A 21,311-nucleotide genomic window follows, 5' to 3' on the forward strand; every position below is an offset into this window, starting at 1 on the left:
AAGACATATTCGGAAACGTTGAAATGGTCCTACCCCACCCGCCGTATTCTTCAGACGTTGCTCCCTCGGACTATCACTTGTTCCGATCAATGGCACTCGACCTGGCTGACCAGAACTTTTGGTCTCATGAGGAAGTAAAAAATTTGGATCGATTCGTGAATCGCTTCAAAAGATGTCCAGTTTTTTCAACGCGGGAGTCTTACGCTGCCCGAAAGATAGGAGAAAGTAGTGGTCAGCGATGGACAATACTTTGAATCATAAATATTACCAGTTTTCTACAATAAAACCCCGAATTTTGGAAAAAAAACGGTGGAAACAAAGTTATACGTCTATGTAGGACGATATTAATTTCCAAAATTGCAATATATGTATGTATACATTTATACATATAATGTGAATGGAAAATGTCAAAGAAAAAAAAACAAAATTTATGATCTTATATTCAAAATCCGTATATAATTTTGAGCAATTGAATCAGTCATGAATGATTCGTAGTAGTAGAAACTGTATAAATTTAATAAATTCTATTCTTATATAACTCAGAAAATGAGCATTGGTGATAATAGAACAGTAACAGAAATAAAAAATTTTTGTCTCCTCCACCTAACGAATTTCTTCTTTTTCCACAAACAAGTTCAGCTTATTTCGAAGTCTGTATTTCATGAAAATATGATAAAAGGAAAATAAATTAGAAGACGGTATTTTACGGGACGAAGTCGTGGGCTCAAACTAGGTATTAAATATAAGGACTTGTGAGAAGCTAATAAAAATAATTGGCGGGTTATACATTGTCGAGGATTCGTCAGAAAGAAGCGTGTCACTCACTAATTAATGAACAGCAACTGAGCTTTGAATGATTCCTTATTTAGGCAAAAATAAATGTGGAACTTCAAGGAAAGAGTCATCTGAAATTCCCCTATCAGAGTATGCCCCAGTTGCTCCGAGTTTCGAGTTAGTTCATTGTTTACAGTTCGATTTGACTCAACGAACAGGAAAATCGCAAATTTGTTGACTATGAATTGTAACAAATTTGGGAGATTCGAGATCTTGTTCCTACACCGAACTGTTAATTCAACGCATACTTTTCCTGTTTGTGTTTCGAATAGGTGTGAATGTTTATGAGAAAAACTACATAATATTTGGACAATTTCCCTCAAAGTATGAAATTTTCTTCCTTAAAAGGAAGCACCACCACGTGGCTGCTCAGTTCAAAACGAAAAAAGAGATATTCCTTCCTACAAATCACCGATTTTTATGGGGTTTTCACATAATTTCCTGAAATAATAATCTAAATGGAAAAAAGTAAATATTTTCAATCTGCAAAAGAAAAAAAATGTTTAGTAACTTTCCGTTTTTCGCAAAAAAATTGATGATATATATTTTGTACATTGATATATTTTTTAGAATATTGATGGAAAAAAAAGACTACCAAAAATCATTACAAAAGAGGTAAAACTATAATTTCGTGAAAGTCGTTGTACAGTGCTGCCCTCTACTTATTTGCTTCGAAAAAAGAAATAAGATGAAGTGAATGTACAACTGCGTACACCGTACAAAGTTTGGTCAACCCAGGAGCACTAGAGGGGAAATGATTGGGTACCAAAGTTGGACTGATACGCGAATAACCACGTGGTGTTAATTCCTCTTAAAGACGAATCGTTGTAAAGTACTGACTTGAAGTCAGAAGCTTTCATCAGTAGCTTTAGCTTATACCTATATAGTTCTGCGGTTTCCAAGGATGCAATTAGTACTATATGAATGAGCTCTAAAAGCTCCCGACTTTAAGTCAGTGCATTTCTCTTGATTTAAAATAATGAATTAACTGAAAATAAATATTTATCAGACGTGAAATTTTTGGAATCAAAATAGCAGAAGAACTGGAGATTGTAATGAACACAAATCATTAACATCCAACAACAAAATAAAAAAAAAATCAAGTCTGATAAATATCTGTTTTCAGTTAAATCATTATTGTAAATTAAGAGGAATGCACTGACGAAAAGTCAGGAGCTTTTGAGCTCTCATTCATTCGAACACTAATTGCATCGGAAACCACAGAACCATATAGGTATATGCTAAAAAGCTTCTGACTTCAAGTCGGTACTTTTCTCTTAATTCAATCTTCAACTTCAAATAGAGGCGCCAAGTTATGCATTTCTTTTTCGCATGTCTCGGATTCTGAATGAGCTTATTAGAACCATCATAAACCCATTAAATGAAGACTATGATGTAAGAATTATATACCGGGTGATTATTTAAGTTGAATCAGTCAAAAATCTCGAAAAAGAAACATCTTATGGAACAGTGTTTCGAATAAAAAGTAGATGGCTTTGATAGGGAAGTCCTTTTCGTCGTTAATTTCACGTTGTATCGTTACCGGTTGCATTTTCAACGTTATCATTTTGGTTTCAAAATTGAACGTGTTCATGAAATTATATTCAATGTATTTTTTTATTTAGTTATGAAACTAGTTTTCTTATGACTATATTACGTTATTTTGTATATATATTGTTTGTATACGGATATTGGACGTTAGTTCAAAAATGCATTGAGACCATTCAATAACCACCTATCTATAGAACACATTGATTTCACGTTTTCTAATAACTATTATCACGTTTCAAATCAATGTTAGTATAAACATATCATTCATACTCTTCGTCGTTCATTTCGGTAAGATACACGTTTGTGTTCAACATTATGTTATCATCGTTCATGTTGAATATCTTTCAATCGACCTCTCAACCTTTTTTGACTTGAATGGTTGATAGTGAAAATGGATCTTCCATCTAATTATGTTACTATATCACGTTATTATGTGCGCTATTATTCTTAGCTATTTGTACATTATGAAGCAACGTTATTTCCCCATTGTTTAAAAAGTTTTCAACAAATTTTTCATTTACGAGGAAACCGGAAGTACCAATGACAAAAATTTGTCCAAAATTGTCTCTGAACCATTAAATTTTGAAAACTGAACGAATTTGAAAAAAAAATTATTTTGGAAAAACGGGTATTCCTTAATGACTTTCCATGCCCGTGTTCGATAGTTTTTCCGATAACATATTTGGATAGACCGTGAAAAATATTATCACCTTGATGGGTCACTCTTTGATTTTGCTCAAAGAATGAATCATAAAATCTAGTGACCCGCTCATATGAACCAACTTGTTCGAAATTTGAATTTCTGTTATGTTTGATGTGAGGAAAATATCTATACTACATTTTGAATAACCTTGAAGTACAAGAATGATATCTCTCAATATTTATCTATGATGTCTAAACATTTACACATTTATTCAAGCGATTGTTTACTATATTATATTATATGCCCTGCTAGTGACTCGCTGCTAGTTTAGCAAAGTCGCCCATAGCATGCAAGAATTGTAAGTTCACGTTTGGCAGAGATCACTGGGTGCCAAAATGACGATTTTTTCAGTCATCTCAGGATGAAACAACGCAATCCCCTCAAAACATTAGCTTGGTTCGAGTACGTCTCGCCAAACATTGTATTTGAAATATTCAGACTAGAAATATGACAGAATAATTCATACGTCCTTTTTATGTTATGTGAAATACTTAAATATATAAACAATTGTTAATATATTTATATTTATTTTTATGAACAATTGTTTATTTTAAATGTTCGATCAACGTTTCTGTTGATATCATAGTAAAATCGTATTTATACTTTTAAAATCAACGTTAAATATTGATATAATACTTCGAGCAAATAAACGTTATTCGCGCGACATTTTTACTGATAATGAACGGTTGGTTACATAACCATTTCACAACGTTATATTAACCGACCTGTGCCCATTAAGCTATGCCATAACCTATTCCATTTAATTCCGTCTAAAAGTTAGACGGAAAGCTCAAGTTTGTTTGGACTCTAAACGAACTTGATATATCCGTTCCATTAATCTTTCACATGAAAATGGAGTCGTTAATTTTCCAACTATTCGTTGAAACAATGAAGAACGTTCTGCGTATGAAGGCGACTTGATGGAGATTTCTGCTAAAATCGAAATCATCTTTTTTCAATGTATACATCTTCATTGATTAGTGGGAAGCATTTTGAAGCAAAAACAAATAATTTCGCCATTTTCAATTGATTAATGGCAGTACATTTACTGAAAATAAACAATTCAGTAGAAAACGTCCGTGAGAATTCATACCCGAATACAGAGCCATATACAACGATTCATCAAACATTGTTCGTATAAAACTTTTGTTTTGCCGTAGAATACGAATCTGCTATGAAAAAATAGGGGTTTTCATAAATTCCAAAGTTATATAAGATATGTAGAAACTAAACTAGAAAACACTGATTTCTTGACAAGTGGACAATATTTTCGCTATAGTCGATCAAAATTTTGACATGGAGAGATTCACTGAAATTTTAAATAGTAAATACGATTTTATAAAGTTCACATATGACGTGGAAAAAAAATCTAGCATTTTAAATTTGAAAATTTCAAGGAATCGTACAAATAGGGATTTATCAAGCCAAGTAGCTTGACATTTTAACCAACTACTTGACTTGAAATCAATCTCGTGGAAAGTTACATACTTGAGCTTGACTTGATTAAGATATGTAGTTATTGCCTGACTTGATATCAAGCTACTTGATATTACTTGAGCTTGATAAGCACGCGTCGCACGGCATATATTTCTGCATTATCATGCTCGCTTAGGGATTCCTTTCTTTCCTTAGTGGAATAAGGGGATTCCTCGAGCGCCGAGACAATGAAACATTTGCCAGTGTGACTTTATTAGTAGTTTTCTCACATTCCTATGAAATCTATTGGTAGATTTTGGTAGTTTCAGAAGTATGTTTCCAAACTTGGCCAAAATAGCCAAGGATTCTTTATTAACTCCAACATCTCCAGCTCGTGTTTTCCAGAGCTGATTTTACAGTAACAAAAACCCGCAATAGGTTAGGCGACAAATCTATAAGATGTGTCTAAGTTCCTAGATTAGAAATTATGAAATCAAACAAAGCCTGGATGTTTTTCAATATTAAAAAACTTCATTTTTTTATTATTTTTCATTTTGTTATGATTTATAGTGATTCAATATAAGTTTCTATTTCGAAAAAGTTGATATTTTCGGTTCCTTTATACAATAGGTTTATAAATAAAAGTGTTTTTTGCAAGGTTCCTTCTCATTTCATCAGTTTTTCATTGATGTGACACTACACAATACAACTGCTAAAAATCAAGTAGCTTGATATGATTCAAGTACTTGATGAATAAATAGTTGAATGAACTTGAGATTGAAAAACTACTACTTGACTTGAGCTTGACTTGAAATGAAGTCAAGCTCAAGCCAAGTAACTTGAAAATCAAGCCAAGCCGTGGATCCCTAAGTAGAAATTCTATAGTTCGATATGTAGAAAAAATCTATCAACATGGATAGATATATTCCAGTGAACTCTGGTACAATTTAGTCGTACAAAACCACGAGTTCACATTTTTTAATAAGAAGGAATTTTACGGTTCCTTCAACCAAAGGAAACAGCACGATAAAAAACAAAAAATATTTCAAATCGCGAATGCGAACGGTTTCAAAGAATATTCAGAATACAAATAAACAGAAAGAATTATCAGGAAATTTCATTCCAGAAAAAACCATCAAGACCGATAACTGTTTCAAAGCATTCACGTATCACCTGGCAAAAAAAATTACAAAACTATAAATGATTTAATTAAATTCTAGGAAACACTTTCGATAGAACTCCGGACAATTTGGAATCGGAAATTTATCAATTCATCTGTTTAGATTGTAACAAAGTCTATGTAGGTCAAACGTCGCGTGATATTCTACAAGGTACAAGGAACACACGAGTTAAAAGGAATAATCATAGTGATAAATCAGCATTGGCAAATCATGTTTTCAAAATGAGACATGGTGTATTTGGAAGTTAATTAAAACTGCTGAAGTATCGGAAAAAAAAGTTATTGAAATGTTCAGAAGAAAGGATAATTTGGTCAATTTCACTAAGAACTATCAACAAACCAATCTACTCAACAAAACACACCCAATGTTAAAATCCTAATGACAGACATTTTTCGTTTTATTTCATCAAATTCTAACGATCTATAAAACATATTTCATCAACTTATCTATGTTTTGATCGAATATATTATCATGATGCCAATTTCACAGTATTATGATTATGCCAATTTTAAAATATTATACAAGATCTGAAGTGGTGGTCCAAAAATTTTACTTCACTGTAGATTGGTGGTGTAGGATCAGAGAAAAAGGAAAATGATACTATGTTAGTTCGCCGACGTTTCGGAAAAATTTATTTCCATCCTCTGGGCTCTACAAAATTTATGGAAAACATCATTTGTAACATTGATGAAGGTGTTTACAAAATAAAGGAAAGATGAGCATTACTAAAAGTTATTGACGAGAAAATATCACATAAAAGATGATCTGGTATAATTTAGATATACAAAGAAACATTATATAATTCAAAACATTTTTAGTTAAAAATAAAAAGTAATATACACACATATAGGTACAAACAAAGTACTTACAAGCTAGACAAATGTATCTTCCCAAAATCATCTCATTAAAATTCAAATCAATTCTCCAATATTTCACGTATAAAGAAATCATAATATATTAAAAAGCGGGGATAAACAATGCGACCGATGCATAGACAGTACGCCGACAGACGGAGGTGAGGTGATATCAAAGGAACAGCGGACTCGAAACAAATTAGGGTAAAAAACTTAGATGTATGTATGTGATGCGCTGAAGTAATGAAGTCGATAGGGGCTAGAAATCTTTATTTTATTTCATTATTATTCATTCCGTAGTTGGATATTTGTTTTTAATAAGGAATAATAAAATTGGATAAGTTGTTGGATGTCAGCTCTAGAATTTAATGAGTCATGGATACTTATTTGTAACATTTCAAAAATATTTTGACGTCTTCAAAATTAAAGTTGTGATTTTCGTTCAGGCAATGTTCGGCCAAGGCTGTTTAAGGGTTGGAGATCGGCAAACGGACAGTCCTAATATGTTCCTGTATTCTGGATTTCAGATATCGGACCGTCTGGCCTATGTTAACGCGAGAATAATTTGGACAACTGATTTTATAAACAACGTTGGAGTCGGGGTTTCGACTGAAAAAATGCTTGCCTAAGGTATTTGACACCGACACCAACTCTTCTGAACTCCAACGTTGTTTATAAAATCAGTTGTCTAAATTGTTCTCTCGTTTACATAGGCCAGATGGGCCGATATCTGAAATCCAGAATACAGGAACATATTAGGACTGTCCGTTTGCCGATCTCCAACCCTAAAACAGCCTTGGCCGAACATTGCCTGAACGAAAATCACAACTTTAATTTTGAAGACGTCAAAATATTAAATAGGGAGCCATACTTGAGCAACCGGCTAATTTTTGAAATGTTACAAATAAGTATCCATGACTCATTAAATTCTAGAGCTGACATCCAACAACTTATCCAATTTTATTATTCCTTATTAAAAACAAATATCCAACTACGGAATGAATAATAATGAAATAAAATAAAGATTTCTAGCCCCTATCGACTTCATTACTTCAGCGCATCACATACATACATCTAAGTTTTTTACCCTAATTTGTTTCGAGTCCGCTGTTCCTTTGATATCACCTCCGTCTGTCGGCGTACTGTCTATGCATCGGTCGCATTGTTTGTCCCCGCTTTTTAATATATTATGATTTCTTTATACGTGAAATATTGGAGAATTGATTTGAATTTCAATGACATGATTTTGGGAAGATACATTTGTCTAGCTCGTAAGTATTTTGTTTGTACCTATATGTATGTATATCACTTTTTATTTTTAACTAAAAATGTTTTGAATTATATAATGTTTCTTTGGATATCTAAATTATACCAGACCATCTTTTATGTGATATTTTCTAGTCAATAACTTTTAGTAATGCTCATCTTTCCTTCATTTCGTAAACACCTTCATCAATGTTACAAATGATGTTTTCCGTAAATTTTGTAGAGCCCTGAGGATGGAAATAAATTTTTCCGAAACGTCGGCGAACTAACAGAGTATCATTTTCCTGTTTCTCTGATCCTACACCACCAATCTATAGTGAAATTAAAATATTATTATTATGTACAATTTCAGATTCCTCAAGAAAGCCAATATGCTTAACAGAAGAATGTGTAAGAACAGGTAATATTATCAACTTTGCGCACCACAACGACTGCAAATTTCTCCAAACATTTCAGCCGCATCATTGTTATCGGCAATGGACCACAATATAGATCCATGCCAAAATTTTTTTCTATATGCCTGTGGAACGTGGAACAAGAAGCATATGATACCAGAAGATAGGAGTTCGATAAGTACTTTTGAAGTGATGGCTGATCAATTACAACTTATTTTGAAAGGTAATGAACCTTTTCAGAACGTATTATAGGATCATACTACCATGATACTTCATGTCTGATTAATAATAAGACATACGTGCAGATAAACATCACATACAGGGTGGTCCATATTTTAGTACAATAACTTTGGCGTCGAATAGAACAACTCTTTTCATGAAAAAAATTCCCATAAACATAACAAAGTGTCTTCCAGAAATGTTCAATTAAATGCCATCTGAAAGCATTATAATATACTACGTCAATTTCCGTACTTTCATTTATCACTAATGGGAAAATTTGAAAAATTATTTTTTTTAGATTTTTTGTATCATTTTGTATTTGCTTTGTACTTGAATATCTCGAAAATAGTACATCTATGAAAATAATTCAGGAGACTTTATTTTTAATAATGCTCTGTTGATTTCAGAAATGAAACAATTTTTTCGAAAAAAAGAGAGTGGTGTATATTTTCTAAAAGAAAAGGATCATCACACTACAATATCTGATTCGAAACATTACATTATCAAGACTTCAATACCTGAAAATTAAAACAATGAATGTATTAGTAGGTACTAGAGTTACATTAAAAAAAAAACCGATCCAAAGTTATTGCACTAAAATCTGGACAACCCTGTATATTCAGAATCGAACAAAAATATCTCCAGTAGAATTCATAATCTTCCAGAGTCATCTATAGGATGAATCATTACAATTAGGACCAAATATGACTTGATAATATATTTGTGTGGAAAATATTACAAAGCGTTAAATCCGAATTTATTTTGGTTTTTGCTAATAATTTCTCTATTATAGGTAATTTAATTCGTCCCAAAGCCATAATTTTGCAGGAGTTACTTTATTTCATGTATCATGTACCTAATAGCGTATTCGACTGGCTGCACCAGTTCGAATTAATTCGAATTTTTGTAGAGCTAAATGACATAATTAGCTCGAATTAATTCGAACTGGTGCAGCCATTCGAATACGCTATCATACACATTTTCTATAGCAGTTCAAACCATGACATATTTTCAGTGTTTTTTTCTTTTTTTGGATATCCTGCTTGTGTTTTCTATGATTCTAACAACAAAATCAACAAGAAAGCTTTTTGTACGAAGCTTGGATCTCTTGTCAAAGAAATATTTGGTCCTATTGGTATAATTTAATCCGAAAAACCTAGCCTAGGTCCAAATGGTAATGATTCACCCTGTATATCCAAACTATCCAATAAAATCGGATGATTAAAGTAAGTTTGTACTATTCCAGAGGTTTTAGAAAAGCCAATGAATTTGGAAGACAATGATGCAACTAGGAAAGCGAAATTATTTTACAATAGCTGCATGGATATATGTGAGTATATTATTTTCAAATGCTCTTGAATCCATGAACGTGGAATTATACTAACTGATAAAGAAACTGCAACACCCAGAAGGAGCTGTTTAAATTTTTAATTTTTTAAGTGGAACATAGAGAGTATAGCAAGAAGTAAATGAATGAAATTTGGGGAAAAAAACGAAGGGTTTACAATTTGAAAAAAAAAATTGTTAATAATGTGTTTGTCTACCACGATTATCTATACACTCACCAACACGTCTCGGTATTGATGCAATTATATGGTATATTTCTTCTTGAGGGATACTATTCCAGGTTACCTGTACTTCATGTCTCAGAGCCGCCAAACTCCGTGGGGGCTGGGGTAAATTTCCAAGCCTTCTACCCATGATGTCCCAAACATACTCTATGGGCGAAAGATCGGGGGATCTGGGCGGCCATGGCAAAAGATTCACATGGGTCGCTTCGAAAAAATTTAAACTAACTCTTCTGGCAACATGAGGTCGGGCTTCTTGCTGAAATATTGGATTATCAAGTCGGTTAAGGTGAGGGAGAACATATGGCTCCACTTTTTTTTTAAGGTAACGCAGCGCTGTCATGTTACCTCGAGTAAAGACTAAAGGTGATCTACTTGTATGTGCAATAGCACCCCATAGCATAACGCCTACTGTCCAGTGTACATGACGCTCTCCCCGACGTCGTCTAACCCTTCTTCGGCCATCATGTGCACCCAAGGAGGATCGAGATTCATCAGAAAAGACGACCTGATGCCATTCCACATTTCAATGTTTACGTTCTCTGCACCACTGTAATCGTTGCCGGCGATGCTCAACCGTCAGAGGTAAATAAATAGGATAAATCCTGCGTACACGTGCTCTAGGAATTTAAACAACAACTAAACATCGACTTTGGATCCCCTCGAACAGCTGGTTTGTTGAAAAATTTTAAAAACTTGCAAAAATCGACTACAATATTTAAGTAACAAAATTTGTTTACATGAAAAAACCTTCACGATTTTTAATCCAAATTCAATCATTTACTCCTTGTTATACTATATATGTTTTAAACAAAATAAAATTTAATTTAAACAGCTCCTAGGTGTTCGTTGTCAGTCAGTATATTTCTAATAGTATTCACTTCGATATTAACATATCGTGTTGAAGATTTAACCGCAATGGTATTTTACATATAATTTCTCTAGATCAGATTCGCAAGACTGGTGATACACCTCTGAGGATAATTCTTCAATCCCTCGGTGGTTGGCCTGTGACCTCATCCAATTGGACAAATTCAAAAAATGGAATTGAGGAGCTGCTGGGTAAAATACGTGGCGTTTATAATGAAGGCATATTGATTGAACAGTGGGTGGGACCAGATGATAAGAATAGTTCAGCTAACATAATACAGGTAGGTCAACAAATATAATAAGTGTTTTCCAATAAGAGGTTTCATTTCGAATAGCTCGTCATCGAGGCAGCCGTCACTAATCAAGCTGTCATCTTTTGACATTTGACAAGTAAAAATACGCCATTACTAAAAATGGAAGATACATGCAGTAAAATTTTCAAAATTCACTAGAAAAATTGTGGAAATTTTGTAGTCAAGGTTCGCAAAAATAAAGCTCTTTGGGTTGTCGTGAAACACCTTCTCGGCCGGCAATAGTGAAAGTGGTGGAAAACATTAAGCTGTTGGGACAAGTTAGTGATGTGAAGAATCGAAACCGTGTGAATCACTCAAGAACAATTAAGAAAATTGCTGCTGAAGCCCGCTATGTTGAGGAAAACCTAGGTTTGTCGATCTTGTGGATTAGGCTATGATTTTTATGGCCGTAATTGGAAGATTTTGATGTTGATGACGTTTATCTTCAACAAACCGGTGCTACGTGCAATAGAAGCAACGAAACAATAGCAATTTTTCAAGAAAAGTTTCTGGTCGTGGTATTTTTCTAAGGTGATTACAATTGGCAACTGAGATCTTGTGATTTAACAGCTTTAGACTTTTTCACGTAGAATATAAGGTCTATGCCAATACTCGAGGGTATACATCCGCAAATGAGCGAATTGGTCATGGAAAATTACATGAAAAGGGTGAGCGGATATCGTTTTCCATCGTAAATGGCATATCTTCCTCTCTACAAAGATGTGAACAACCATTGATCACTCATAAAATATAAAAACTGGTTTTTTTAATATCACAATGAAAGCTATATCATAGCCTTCCCCAAATATCGTACAGTTAAATATGAGTCCTCACCGAGCGTTATGGACATTAAATTGTACAAATGTTTGCCTAGTAGGTTGAAATCAATGAATGGAAGGTCTTTCGAGCGAGAAGTACAGTTGCTATTGATTAAAGGATGCTACTTTAGTGTTGATGAGTTCCTTAGGGACTCCATTCATTAAATCTGTTTTTTTTTCTATGAATTTGTATACTATTTTATATGACTTGTCCTATACATTTCTTAAATGTCAAAAAGGATCAATAAACTTTATTATTCCCCGACTTTTGCTTATACGCGTAGGATTTCTCCTCGCCTTCTGCTTCTCACTCCCCGCTAAGAGGGACATTCACTGAATCCCAGAAATTTAAAATATCAGAAGTGTAGAGCTTGGTCGTGTCCGGTCCTTGTGGTCCCCCTGGTTCTCGTCGAACTACTGGTCCTCTTACACGTGATCCTTGGACCTGCCCTTCGCTTCCTAGGAATTTTCTCACCGTCCTTGCAGTACCTAAAAGAACAGATTTTTGCATTATATTACATATATACTCACTCAGTCCCAGTTGCTTGATATTCCTCTTGAGATTTTTGGGCACTATTCCAGTTGTTGAGATGATAATTGGAATAGTTTTCGTTGATATAATTTCCCACTGACGCCTTATCTGAAATTCGAGGTCCCTATATTTTGAAATTTTTTCGACCTCCTTTTGACGCAGGTTGTTGTTATTTGGTATTGCTACTTCGACGAGTAATGCTGTCTTTTGATGTTTATCGACTAGCAATATATCTGGTCTGTTGTGAGGAACTATTTTATCAGTCAAAACTGTACGATCCCAGTACATTTTATAGCGTTCGTTTTCCAGGATGGTTTCCGGTTGGTAGGTACTTGTAGTAGGGCGCTTTTTCAGAATGAATTAGTTTTAATTTGGTTGCCATTTCTTGGTGTAGTATCTGTCCTACTGCATCGTGTATCACTTTATATTCATTTCCTGCAAACATTTGACATCCTCCCGTGATATGTTGGATTGTCTCATTCGTTGGACACCCATAACGGCATCGATCGTCAATAATAGTTCGATTCTGATATGCTTGCAATAATTTCTCGTAAATATTATTATTATCATTATTAATAAATTCTTTATTTGTCGCTATATGACTTTTATATTTATTTGATGCTTTGATTCTCATTCGCAGGATATGATTAACTAATCTAATTCATTTTCAGATTGATCAGATGCAGTTAGCTCTTCCTAGTCGTGATTATTATCTAAAACCTATCAGTAGGGGTGATTTAAATGCTTATCACACTTATATGACAAATATAGCTGTTGTGCTTGGAGCTAATCAGAGCTCTGCTGCAGACGAACTGCAGGATGTTCTCGACTTGGAAATTGCTTTAGCAAACGTAAGTAACTATGATACACAGACAGAAAATATTCTTGAATGCAGTGATACTCTAATAACTCTCAGAAGGACTAGTTTCTGCAGCTTATTGTTTTGGTAATGTGATATTTTTATATGAGAAATAAAATGATGTCTTATCCATAAATATATCTGCGTCGCTATCTAGACTGGATAGAATTGAGTTTAAAATAATTTGATCAAATTACGATTTCACTTAAAATTTTCGACACCATCCCAAAATGAAATAATTTTACATTATTTAACTTCAAAATTTTGAACAGTCCTCTTTCTTTGGGTTTTATGAACTATGATCAATCGTAAGTCAGTGCGAAACTTTCATCAAAGGATTTTTTTAATAAATCAGCTAATTTATCTTCACTTCTAATATAAAAATGGTCTGATCAATTCTTTGTTCCATGAAATGAAAATTGATATAAATATGTTTGAGTGATTGAGTCACTTATTATTCTTAGGACTGTTTGCTAGACATCTCATTACTTTGTTACTTATATTGGTATATTGCAGAAGGTCCTTCAATTTCAAACTTGAAATCTTAAGCTTCTGTTCTAGGCAGACTTAAAGCTAAATATGATTCTTTAGATGCAATAGAAATATTTTCTCGTTTTTCGCTCGATCATGAAATCAAACAATTGAACTTTTTATTGGTTTTGGTCCAAGAGATTTTATTCTTGAGATTCTCATAAAAATGATGAAGGCGTTCAAGAGTTATAACGGTTGAAAGTTTTTTGAAAATACATAAAATACCCTTCATATCATAAATTCCAATACTGATTATGATTATCCAAATTATTATATAGTTACATTGTTATATGTTAAAGGATTAGAGAATTGTTTCAATTTTTTTCTCGAAATCAGTAGCAGATACGCCTAAAGAAACTCAGAAAGTGTAGTACTGGACCAGTTTCTTTTTACATTTTTCTGAACGACCACCAAAAAAAGTTCTAGAGGAAATAAGAAGCAGTCATAGATCCAGACAAAATATCGCTCTGTAGATTTGCATCTAAAATTGGCATACCTATCACATGATGAAAACTTCGATTTGAAATATCCATGCCAAATTAAAGTTGAATATCTTGAGAAGGGAAGGTGCTATGAGAGAAAACTTGAAGAAAGATTAAACTTCAACATCCTGTATCTCGAAAACTAAGCGTTTGGCTTTGCGTGTTCATAATACTTCTTTGTCTTAAAATAATCCGAAGGACCTGTCATTTTCATTTGTACCTCTAATTCAGTAACACTCTGTATATTATCATTTTGATGCTTTCAAATATAGATAACACTAGCAACGCAATTAACTAAGTAATGAATTTTCTTAGGCATCTATCCCTGAAGCTGATCGACATGACACCAGCGAAATATACAGAAAACTGCTCGTGGGTGAACTACAACAGCTGGTTCCTCAAATAGACTGGTTGAAATATTTCAATTCATTTTTAGGAACAACAATTGATGAGAGAGAACCCATTGTTGTATATGGATTATCCTATTTTATTGAATTGGGCAGAATTCTCGAAGAAACGGATTCAAGGTAAAATTTTTTTGTTGGATTACAACTTTATCGTTGAAAAGAATGGTGGTAAAGACTTGAATTGAAAAAATGCAATGTAATTCGACAAATATACTACAATAGGTGTAGTGAAAATAAATCTATTATTTTTCCAATGAGTGGCTTCAGTTATCTGTATCTCGCGTCTGATCGGGTTTCATTAGATGACGTTAGAAATATGTGCTTTCATACTACAAAAACTTTCATGACAGTTTTGTGATTAGTTGACCAGTTTAGTTTGAACGGCGTCAAAGATGGACACTAGCAAAGAGAAAGTTTGCTATATTTTACAGTTTTGCTTCGATAAAGGCGAAAATGTAAGCCAGGTGGCTAAAAATGTAAATAGTGTTCATAGTTCTAATACTGAAACGGTCAATTACTCGTAATTTTGATTTCGTCGATTCCGTTCCGGTAATTTCGATGTCAAAGATGAACCACGCACTGGAAGGCCAATTGTCTAAAATATCGATAAAATGACGTTTTGAGTCCGACCGTCATGTAAGCAGTAGCAGTGATTCGATTGCTCAAGAGCTGAAGATTGCACAAAAAACCGTTTGGAACCATTTGAGTAAGGCTGGTTTCAAGAAGAAGATGTATGAGTATCATACGAGTCAACGCAAAAAAAATCTCAGGAGCGAAATTCCATCTGTGAATCGCTGCTGAATCGCAACAAAATCGACCTCTTTCTGAAGCGGTTGGTGACTAGTGATAAAAGTGGATCACTTAAGACAACGTCAAGTGAAAACGGTTGTGGTTGAAACGCGGTGAGCCGGCGGAAACGGTGGCCCAGCTGGGATTGACGGCCAGGAAGGTTTTGTTGTGTGTTCGGTAGGATTGGCAGGGAATTATCTACTATGAGCTGCTCCCCTATAGCACAACTGTAAACTCGGAACTGTACTGTCAACAATTGGTCTGTCTCAAGGAATCAATCGCCCATAAGCAGCCAGCTTTGGCCGATAGGAGAGGAATTGTGTTCAATCAAGACAACACCAGACCACACACATTGATAGTAACTCGCCAGAAGCTCCGGCAGCTTGGTTGGGAGGTTCTTATGCATTCACCTTCCTGACTATGGCGAACAATTTTGCTGGTGAAATACGCTTCAACAGAGGGTTGTGAAAATCGACTGTCTCAATTTTTTTTTCCAATAGGGACAAGAGCTTCTATGAGAGAGGCATAATGATATTATCTTTCAAATGGCAACAAGTTATCGAACAAAACGGCACATATTTGACCTACAAAGGATCATTCTAACTATGGAAATTAAAACCTTGGTTTTCATGCAAAAATAATTGATTTCTTTTCACTAAACCTTATATTTTTCTGATGACCTTTACCCGATTCCGGCTTGACTTCTGGAACACCCTGTATATAGAATCACAATTTTGTTCCATCAGAACCCATAGACATAATATCACTTATATAGTCTAAGACAGAACCACATGAAATTCAAGCAGAATATCGAATAAAAACCTATTATTTCAGTGATAACAGACCTACTGATTTCGTATTCAATTGCACCTTTGGATATATGTTCGTATATATAATCCTGTGGTTTCCAAGGACGCAATTGGCGCAGTCAATAAACTCATTCTATTAGTATCTTTGCTTATAATTAGTTAAAGAATGTATACTTATCTTTGTTATTAAATAATCGAATTTTCAACTAGAGAGAAGATCAGGTTTTTTTAACGAAAACACTTCTTTTAACGACTCTGAATAGTTTTCAATTTCTTTTGAACCCATCTCCGAGACTCTGCATTGAACATAAAAAGTTTTTACTATAATACATCTCATAAAGAGCAAAGGGACTTCTCGACTGTATGAATTATATCTATAATTCCATGATCAAATCCAATGCTATAATTCATTTCAAGAATAAAAAATTCTTGTAGAGCCCCGAAGATATTACATAAAGAAAATCCAAACTAGTCGGCGTTGTTTTGAGACGTGGTTTTGTTGTAATCACCTGACCTTCTGTTCTTGAAATCAAATATTCGCTTAAGATTTCTGTAATATCTTTCGTTTCCAAGTTATGAGCATAAATTTCGAGGTGTATTGGTGCTCACTAACTGTAAGCACTCTTATTTGGGATATCAAAAAGTTATTGCAATAATTCCAGATTTTTAGTCTATTTCAGGAATTTTTCATCTATTTTTTCTGAACTAGATGAAATCAATAACAATTTTCTGAATTTTCAGAATTATCCATAATTATATTTTATGGCGATTCGTCATGAGCATTTCGTCTCATATGATTGGTGACTATCAAAAAGAACGAGTCGAATTCAGAAAAATTTTACAGGGTGTTTTAAGCGAAAGACACCGATGGTCTCAATGTGTCGAATGGACAAACAAAAAACTTGGACTAGCAGTCGGTGCTCTATTCGTTAAGGATAACTTCAATCATGAGAGCAAGGTGTGTGTGGTCTACTTGACCGTGGTTGTTCTCTCATAATTATCTTTTTTTCAAGGAGACAGCTTTAGTGATGATTCACACTATAAGAGAGGCCTTTAATGAGCTATTGTCTGATAATGACTGGATGGACGATGAAACAAGAGCTGTTGCTAAAGAAAAAGCAAATGCTATGAATGAACGTATAGGATATCCTACTATAATAACAGATAAAGTTAAACTGATAGAGGAATACAAAACCGTAAGTTTTTTTTTTATCAACAAGGAGATGTTGACTGTAGATACTTGAACTGATAATCAGCACATCCTGAAAATTAATAGTTAGAGATTCCATGATTCATCAAACAAACCAAATCTATGAAATTACATGGAAAGTTGTAAATGGGTTTAAGCACGTAAACGCTTATGTCCCTATTCGGGGCATAGATTCCATATCCTTCCTTGGACGGCCGATAATCCTCTTTCCTAGAGGTTATCTATGCCTGGTCGCTGTCAAGATTCTATCCTGTACCTTTCTCTCTATGTGCACGTTCCATTCTCTCTTTCTGTTGGTTATTCACTCCTGGTTGTTTTGGACCTCACACATTCTTTTTATGTGGTCCCTGCTTTCTCTTCGTACAAAGTTTTCCCGGCAAGAATTCTCATTTCCGCTGATTCCAACATACGTCTTGCCTTGGAAGTATCTTTCGCTAGAAACGTTGAATATCTTAAAAATTTTAAGTGAATAAAATTCATTAAACTAGAGTATACGATGCATCTTAGTGGATATTTTGTTAACAGTTTCTTCGACTATCGGTATTGTATACTCAGAATTTTTGCCAGAAGCTGCAACAGTAAATAAGGAATATTATTTGAACGAAATTAGACCTTTGAAAAGGCAAACTTTTGACGGACCACGACCGAATTTCTACACAAATATTCTTATTTTATCCGATATTATTCTTGTAGTAAGGTGCAGAGGTCAACATGAAATTCAAAGATCGAATAAATTACTTTGAAATTATCAGTATTACAACATTAAGATCATATTTACGGAATCCCCTGTTGGATTGTTCATTCACGAGCCTAACCACGGCATTCCCGATCTGAATCTACTGTCGACTGCTGCTTTTCAAATAAAATTATCAATTCAAGGCAAACTTGATAGTAGCCACTAAGAGGTTTTGCTTAAAATACTAGTATAAGATTGAACCTATGTCTCCTGGTATCACATGTGCTATATATACACCTCTGATTTGTATTTACGAGTACAGTAGATACTTAAAAATGATAAACTTACCAATTAACATAAGTTCATCTAATTATCTAAAGCTTCTAATGTAAGAAATGATACTATCACCGAGGATGTAGAGTTTATTATAACAAACACAGTTGAACTAACATCTATACAGAATCTCGTCGAAGTGATACCAGTGAAAGCCGGATCGAACAGTGGAAGAGCGACAGTACCTTGGTACCTGCTCTGTAAATTGGGTTCGATCGTAGAGCGTTATTGATTCTAATAATTATGATCTCATCATGATGAGCTTAGGATTCTATGGTCTCAGTATTACATGGGCTTAGTATTTAATTATGAATTACTAGCATATATCATAACAGATCTTATTCTATTGAATTATTTTGATGACTTTCGAGATTTCCAATCTAATCTGATTCATATGATTTCGTTTCAGCTGAATATTTCGAAAAATAATTTCATGCAGAATATTTTCAATGTTCTCAAATTCGATGCGGATCAGAATTTATCAAAATTGAGGCAACCAGTGGACAAGGACAAGTGGTCTACTGAACCAGCTGTAGTAAATGCTTTTTACAATCCCAATAAAAACGATATAGGTAAGCTCCATGAAAATTCATGAGTTGATGAATATTGAGAAATGGAATTTCAGTTTTTCCCGCAGGCATTCTACAACCTTTATTTTATAGTCAACACTTTCCGAAATCTCTCAATTATGGAGGTATAGGAGTTGTTATAGGACATGAAATAACACATGGATTCGACGATAAGGGTAAGAATGCTTTCTCTGATTCTTTGGCAAAGCCGTTCATTCTGCCTTACCTTGTAACTAGAACAAAATCTTGTGGGATTTTATGGTTATATTTCATTATAAATGTTGGTACTCGAAAATCTACTGTCGCGAATTTATCTTCCATCTTTCTGTCGACAAAACAATTCTGCAAACCAACATTTTTTATTGCAAAAATCACTAAATGAAATTTATGGAAATATTTCATTAATTTCAATAAAAATTCAGAGAATTAGAGAAGATGATGTATACCTACATGTCATAAGGCTTATTCTAACATTCATTCAATAACTCGTGGGACAAATTCAATGCTTCTGTTGTATTGAATATAGCTATTCTGTCCTCTATTTTTTTTTTTTGACATTCGGTTTGATCAGTTTGATATTGATCAACGATGCAAATAGAGTTAGATGTTAATTTCTTTAATTCTCTCAAAATGCTTAATGGTATGAGGTAATTTCTGCTACTGAACCGTATTTATCTACTCGTGAAATAAAGGACCTTTGTTTATGCCACCCATACTCTAAACAATACGTTCCTACTCAATTCTCAAAAAACCAAAAGTCATTCCTGGTGTAAATAGACACATGCTTCATGATTGAGTGTTATTTCAAAACTTAAACCCAATAGTTTATTATGAAATGAGCGATTATAAATCGAAACGATGTGTTTTCAAACAGTCTATAAAACATTTATTTTCCGTACAGGACGACAATTCGATAAGGATGGTAATATGATGCAATGGTGGAATAACGCAACAATAAGAGCTTTCAGAGAAAGAACACAATGCATCATAGATCAATACTCCAGATATAAAATCGATGAAGTAGGAATGTATATAGATGGTAGAATGACCCAGGGGGAAAACATTGCAGATAATGGAGGTCTGAAACAATCTTTCAGGGTAAGTAGGTTGAGTGATGCTACATTTGTTGTTATTTGAAGAATGGAAAAAACGGGTTTTACGTATTGATAAAACATTGTTTTTTGATGAGAACAATTTTTGTGTAAGCAGAGCAATGACTTGATAAGTATTATTGTGATTCGCTATGGTATATTTCTTCCAGGCTTATCAAAAATGGGTTGATCAACATGGTGAGGAACCAGATTTGCCTGGAATGAACCTGTCTCATAATCAACTGTTTTTCCTTAACTACGCACAAATTTGGTGTGGCTCCATGCGGCCTGAAGATGCTCTCACTAAAATCAGAAGTAGCGTTCACTCTCCTGGACCAATCAGAGTTTTGGGTCCTCTTTCAAATTCTAAAGACTTTGCTGAGGCGTATAATTGTCCTGCAGGTTCCCCAATGAATCCAATCAACAAATGTAGCGTCTGGTAAAATGCGTACAAATAGAAATATGGGAAACTATGAGTGAAAGACATCCATTTCACAGAAAAATATCCAGGGATGAAAAAGAATTGTAAACATATCTGAATTATGTAATTAATTTAATTCAATATTTATTCGAAATATGTTGAGTTCTTCCAGAACATTTAAATTGATTGTTCTCTTAACAATCGGTTCAACTATGTAATTCATGGAAAATATAAATATATTCTTTGGTTCCAAAAAATACGAGCTAATTTTACAACACCTCATTCAATTTTTCAGTCTTTATACGTCATTCATCGACAATGAAAAATTCTTTCGTCTCCAAAAATATAAGTTCAATATAAGTGAAAAATATTGTTTTCACTCTCATCGTTTCAATCTATGTTTGGAACTTCATGTTCATGTGCTGTTATGTTTTTGAGAAATGAATTGTTTTCAATAAATTTCCTCGAATTTTTGCTCTTAAAATTCATGGATACTGTTCTCAACTTAGGGGTATAAATGCGTTATAACAACCAACTGATTTTATACCAATTCGAAAAAGTCTTATAGTGCCCGAAAAAAGCTTTGGACAGTGGAAATGGGTTTAATTCATCCCATTTTCGAATTTCATAT

General features: G+C 33.9%; 1 protein-coding gene and 1 long non-coding RNA gene across 3 annotated transcripts in view; one reads left to right on the forward strand and one right to left on the reverse strand.

Annotated features, from left to right (window-relative positions):
* LOC123680512 (neprilysin-1-like) overlaps positions 1 to 20,747 on the forward strand; it is a 32,197-nt gene extending 11,450 nt beyond the window's left edge. The window contains exons 4-15 of one of the 2 annotated variants that reach the window (XM_045618449.1): positions 8,158 to 8,205; positions 8,262 to 8,423; positions 9,669 to 9,752; positions 10,936 to 11,141; positions 13,175 to 13,354; positions 14,691 to 14,902; positions 17,122 to 17,338; positions 17,394 to 17,576; positions 19,009 to 19,171; positions 19,237 to 19,344; positions 20,070 to 20,266; positions 20,430 to 20,747. In XM_045618449.1, coding sequence (XP_045474405.1) covers positions 8,158 to 8,205; positions 8,262 to 8,423; positions 9,669 to 9,752; positions 10,936 to 11,141; positions 13,175 to 13,354; positions 14,691 to 14,902; positions 17,122 to 17,338; positions 17,394 to 17,576; positions 19,009 to 19,171; positions 19,237 to 19,344; positions 20,070 to 20,266; positions 20,430 to 20,702 — 2,033 coding nt within the window. In that variant the 3' untranslated portion in view covers positions 20,703 to 20,747. Of the gene's footprint in view, positions 1 to 8,157; positions 8,206 to 8,261; positions 8,424 to 9,668; positions 9,753 to 10,935; positions 11,142 to 13,174; positions 13,355 to 14,690; positions 14,903 to 17,121; positions 17,339 to 17,393; positions 17,577 to 19,008; positions 19,172 to 19,224; positions 19,345 to 20,069; positions 20,267 to 20,429 lie in introns of both variants that reach the window. The other variant, XM_045618448.1, reaches the window with a different exon arrangement.
* Positions 17,407 to 18,952, reverse strand: LOC123680513. Its single transcript, XR_006747524.1, has 2 exons — positions 18,615 to 18,952; positions 17,407 to 18,024 (listed from the first exon to the last, which is right to left on the reverse strand). It is a non-coding gene; the product is annotated as an uncharacterized LOC123680513 (long non-coding RNA).
* Positions 20,748 to 21,311: the final 564 nt, after the last annotated feature.

This window comes from Harmonia axyridis, chromosome 5 (assembly GCF_914767665.1).
Source record: "Harmonia axyridis chromosome 5, icHarAxyr1.1, whole genome shotgun sequence".
Classification (NCBI taxonomy): Eukaryota; Metazoa; Arthropoda; class Insecta; order Coleoptera; family Coccinellidae; genus Harmonia; species Harmonia axyridis.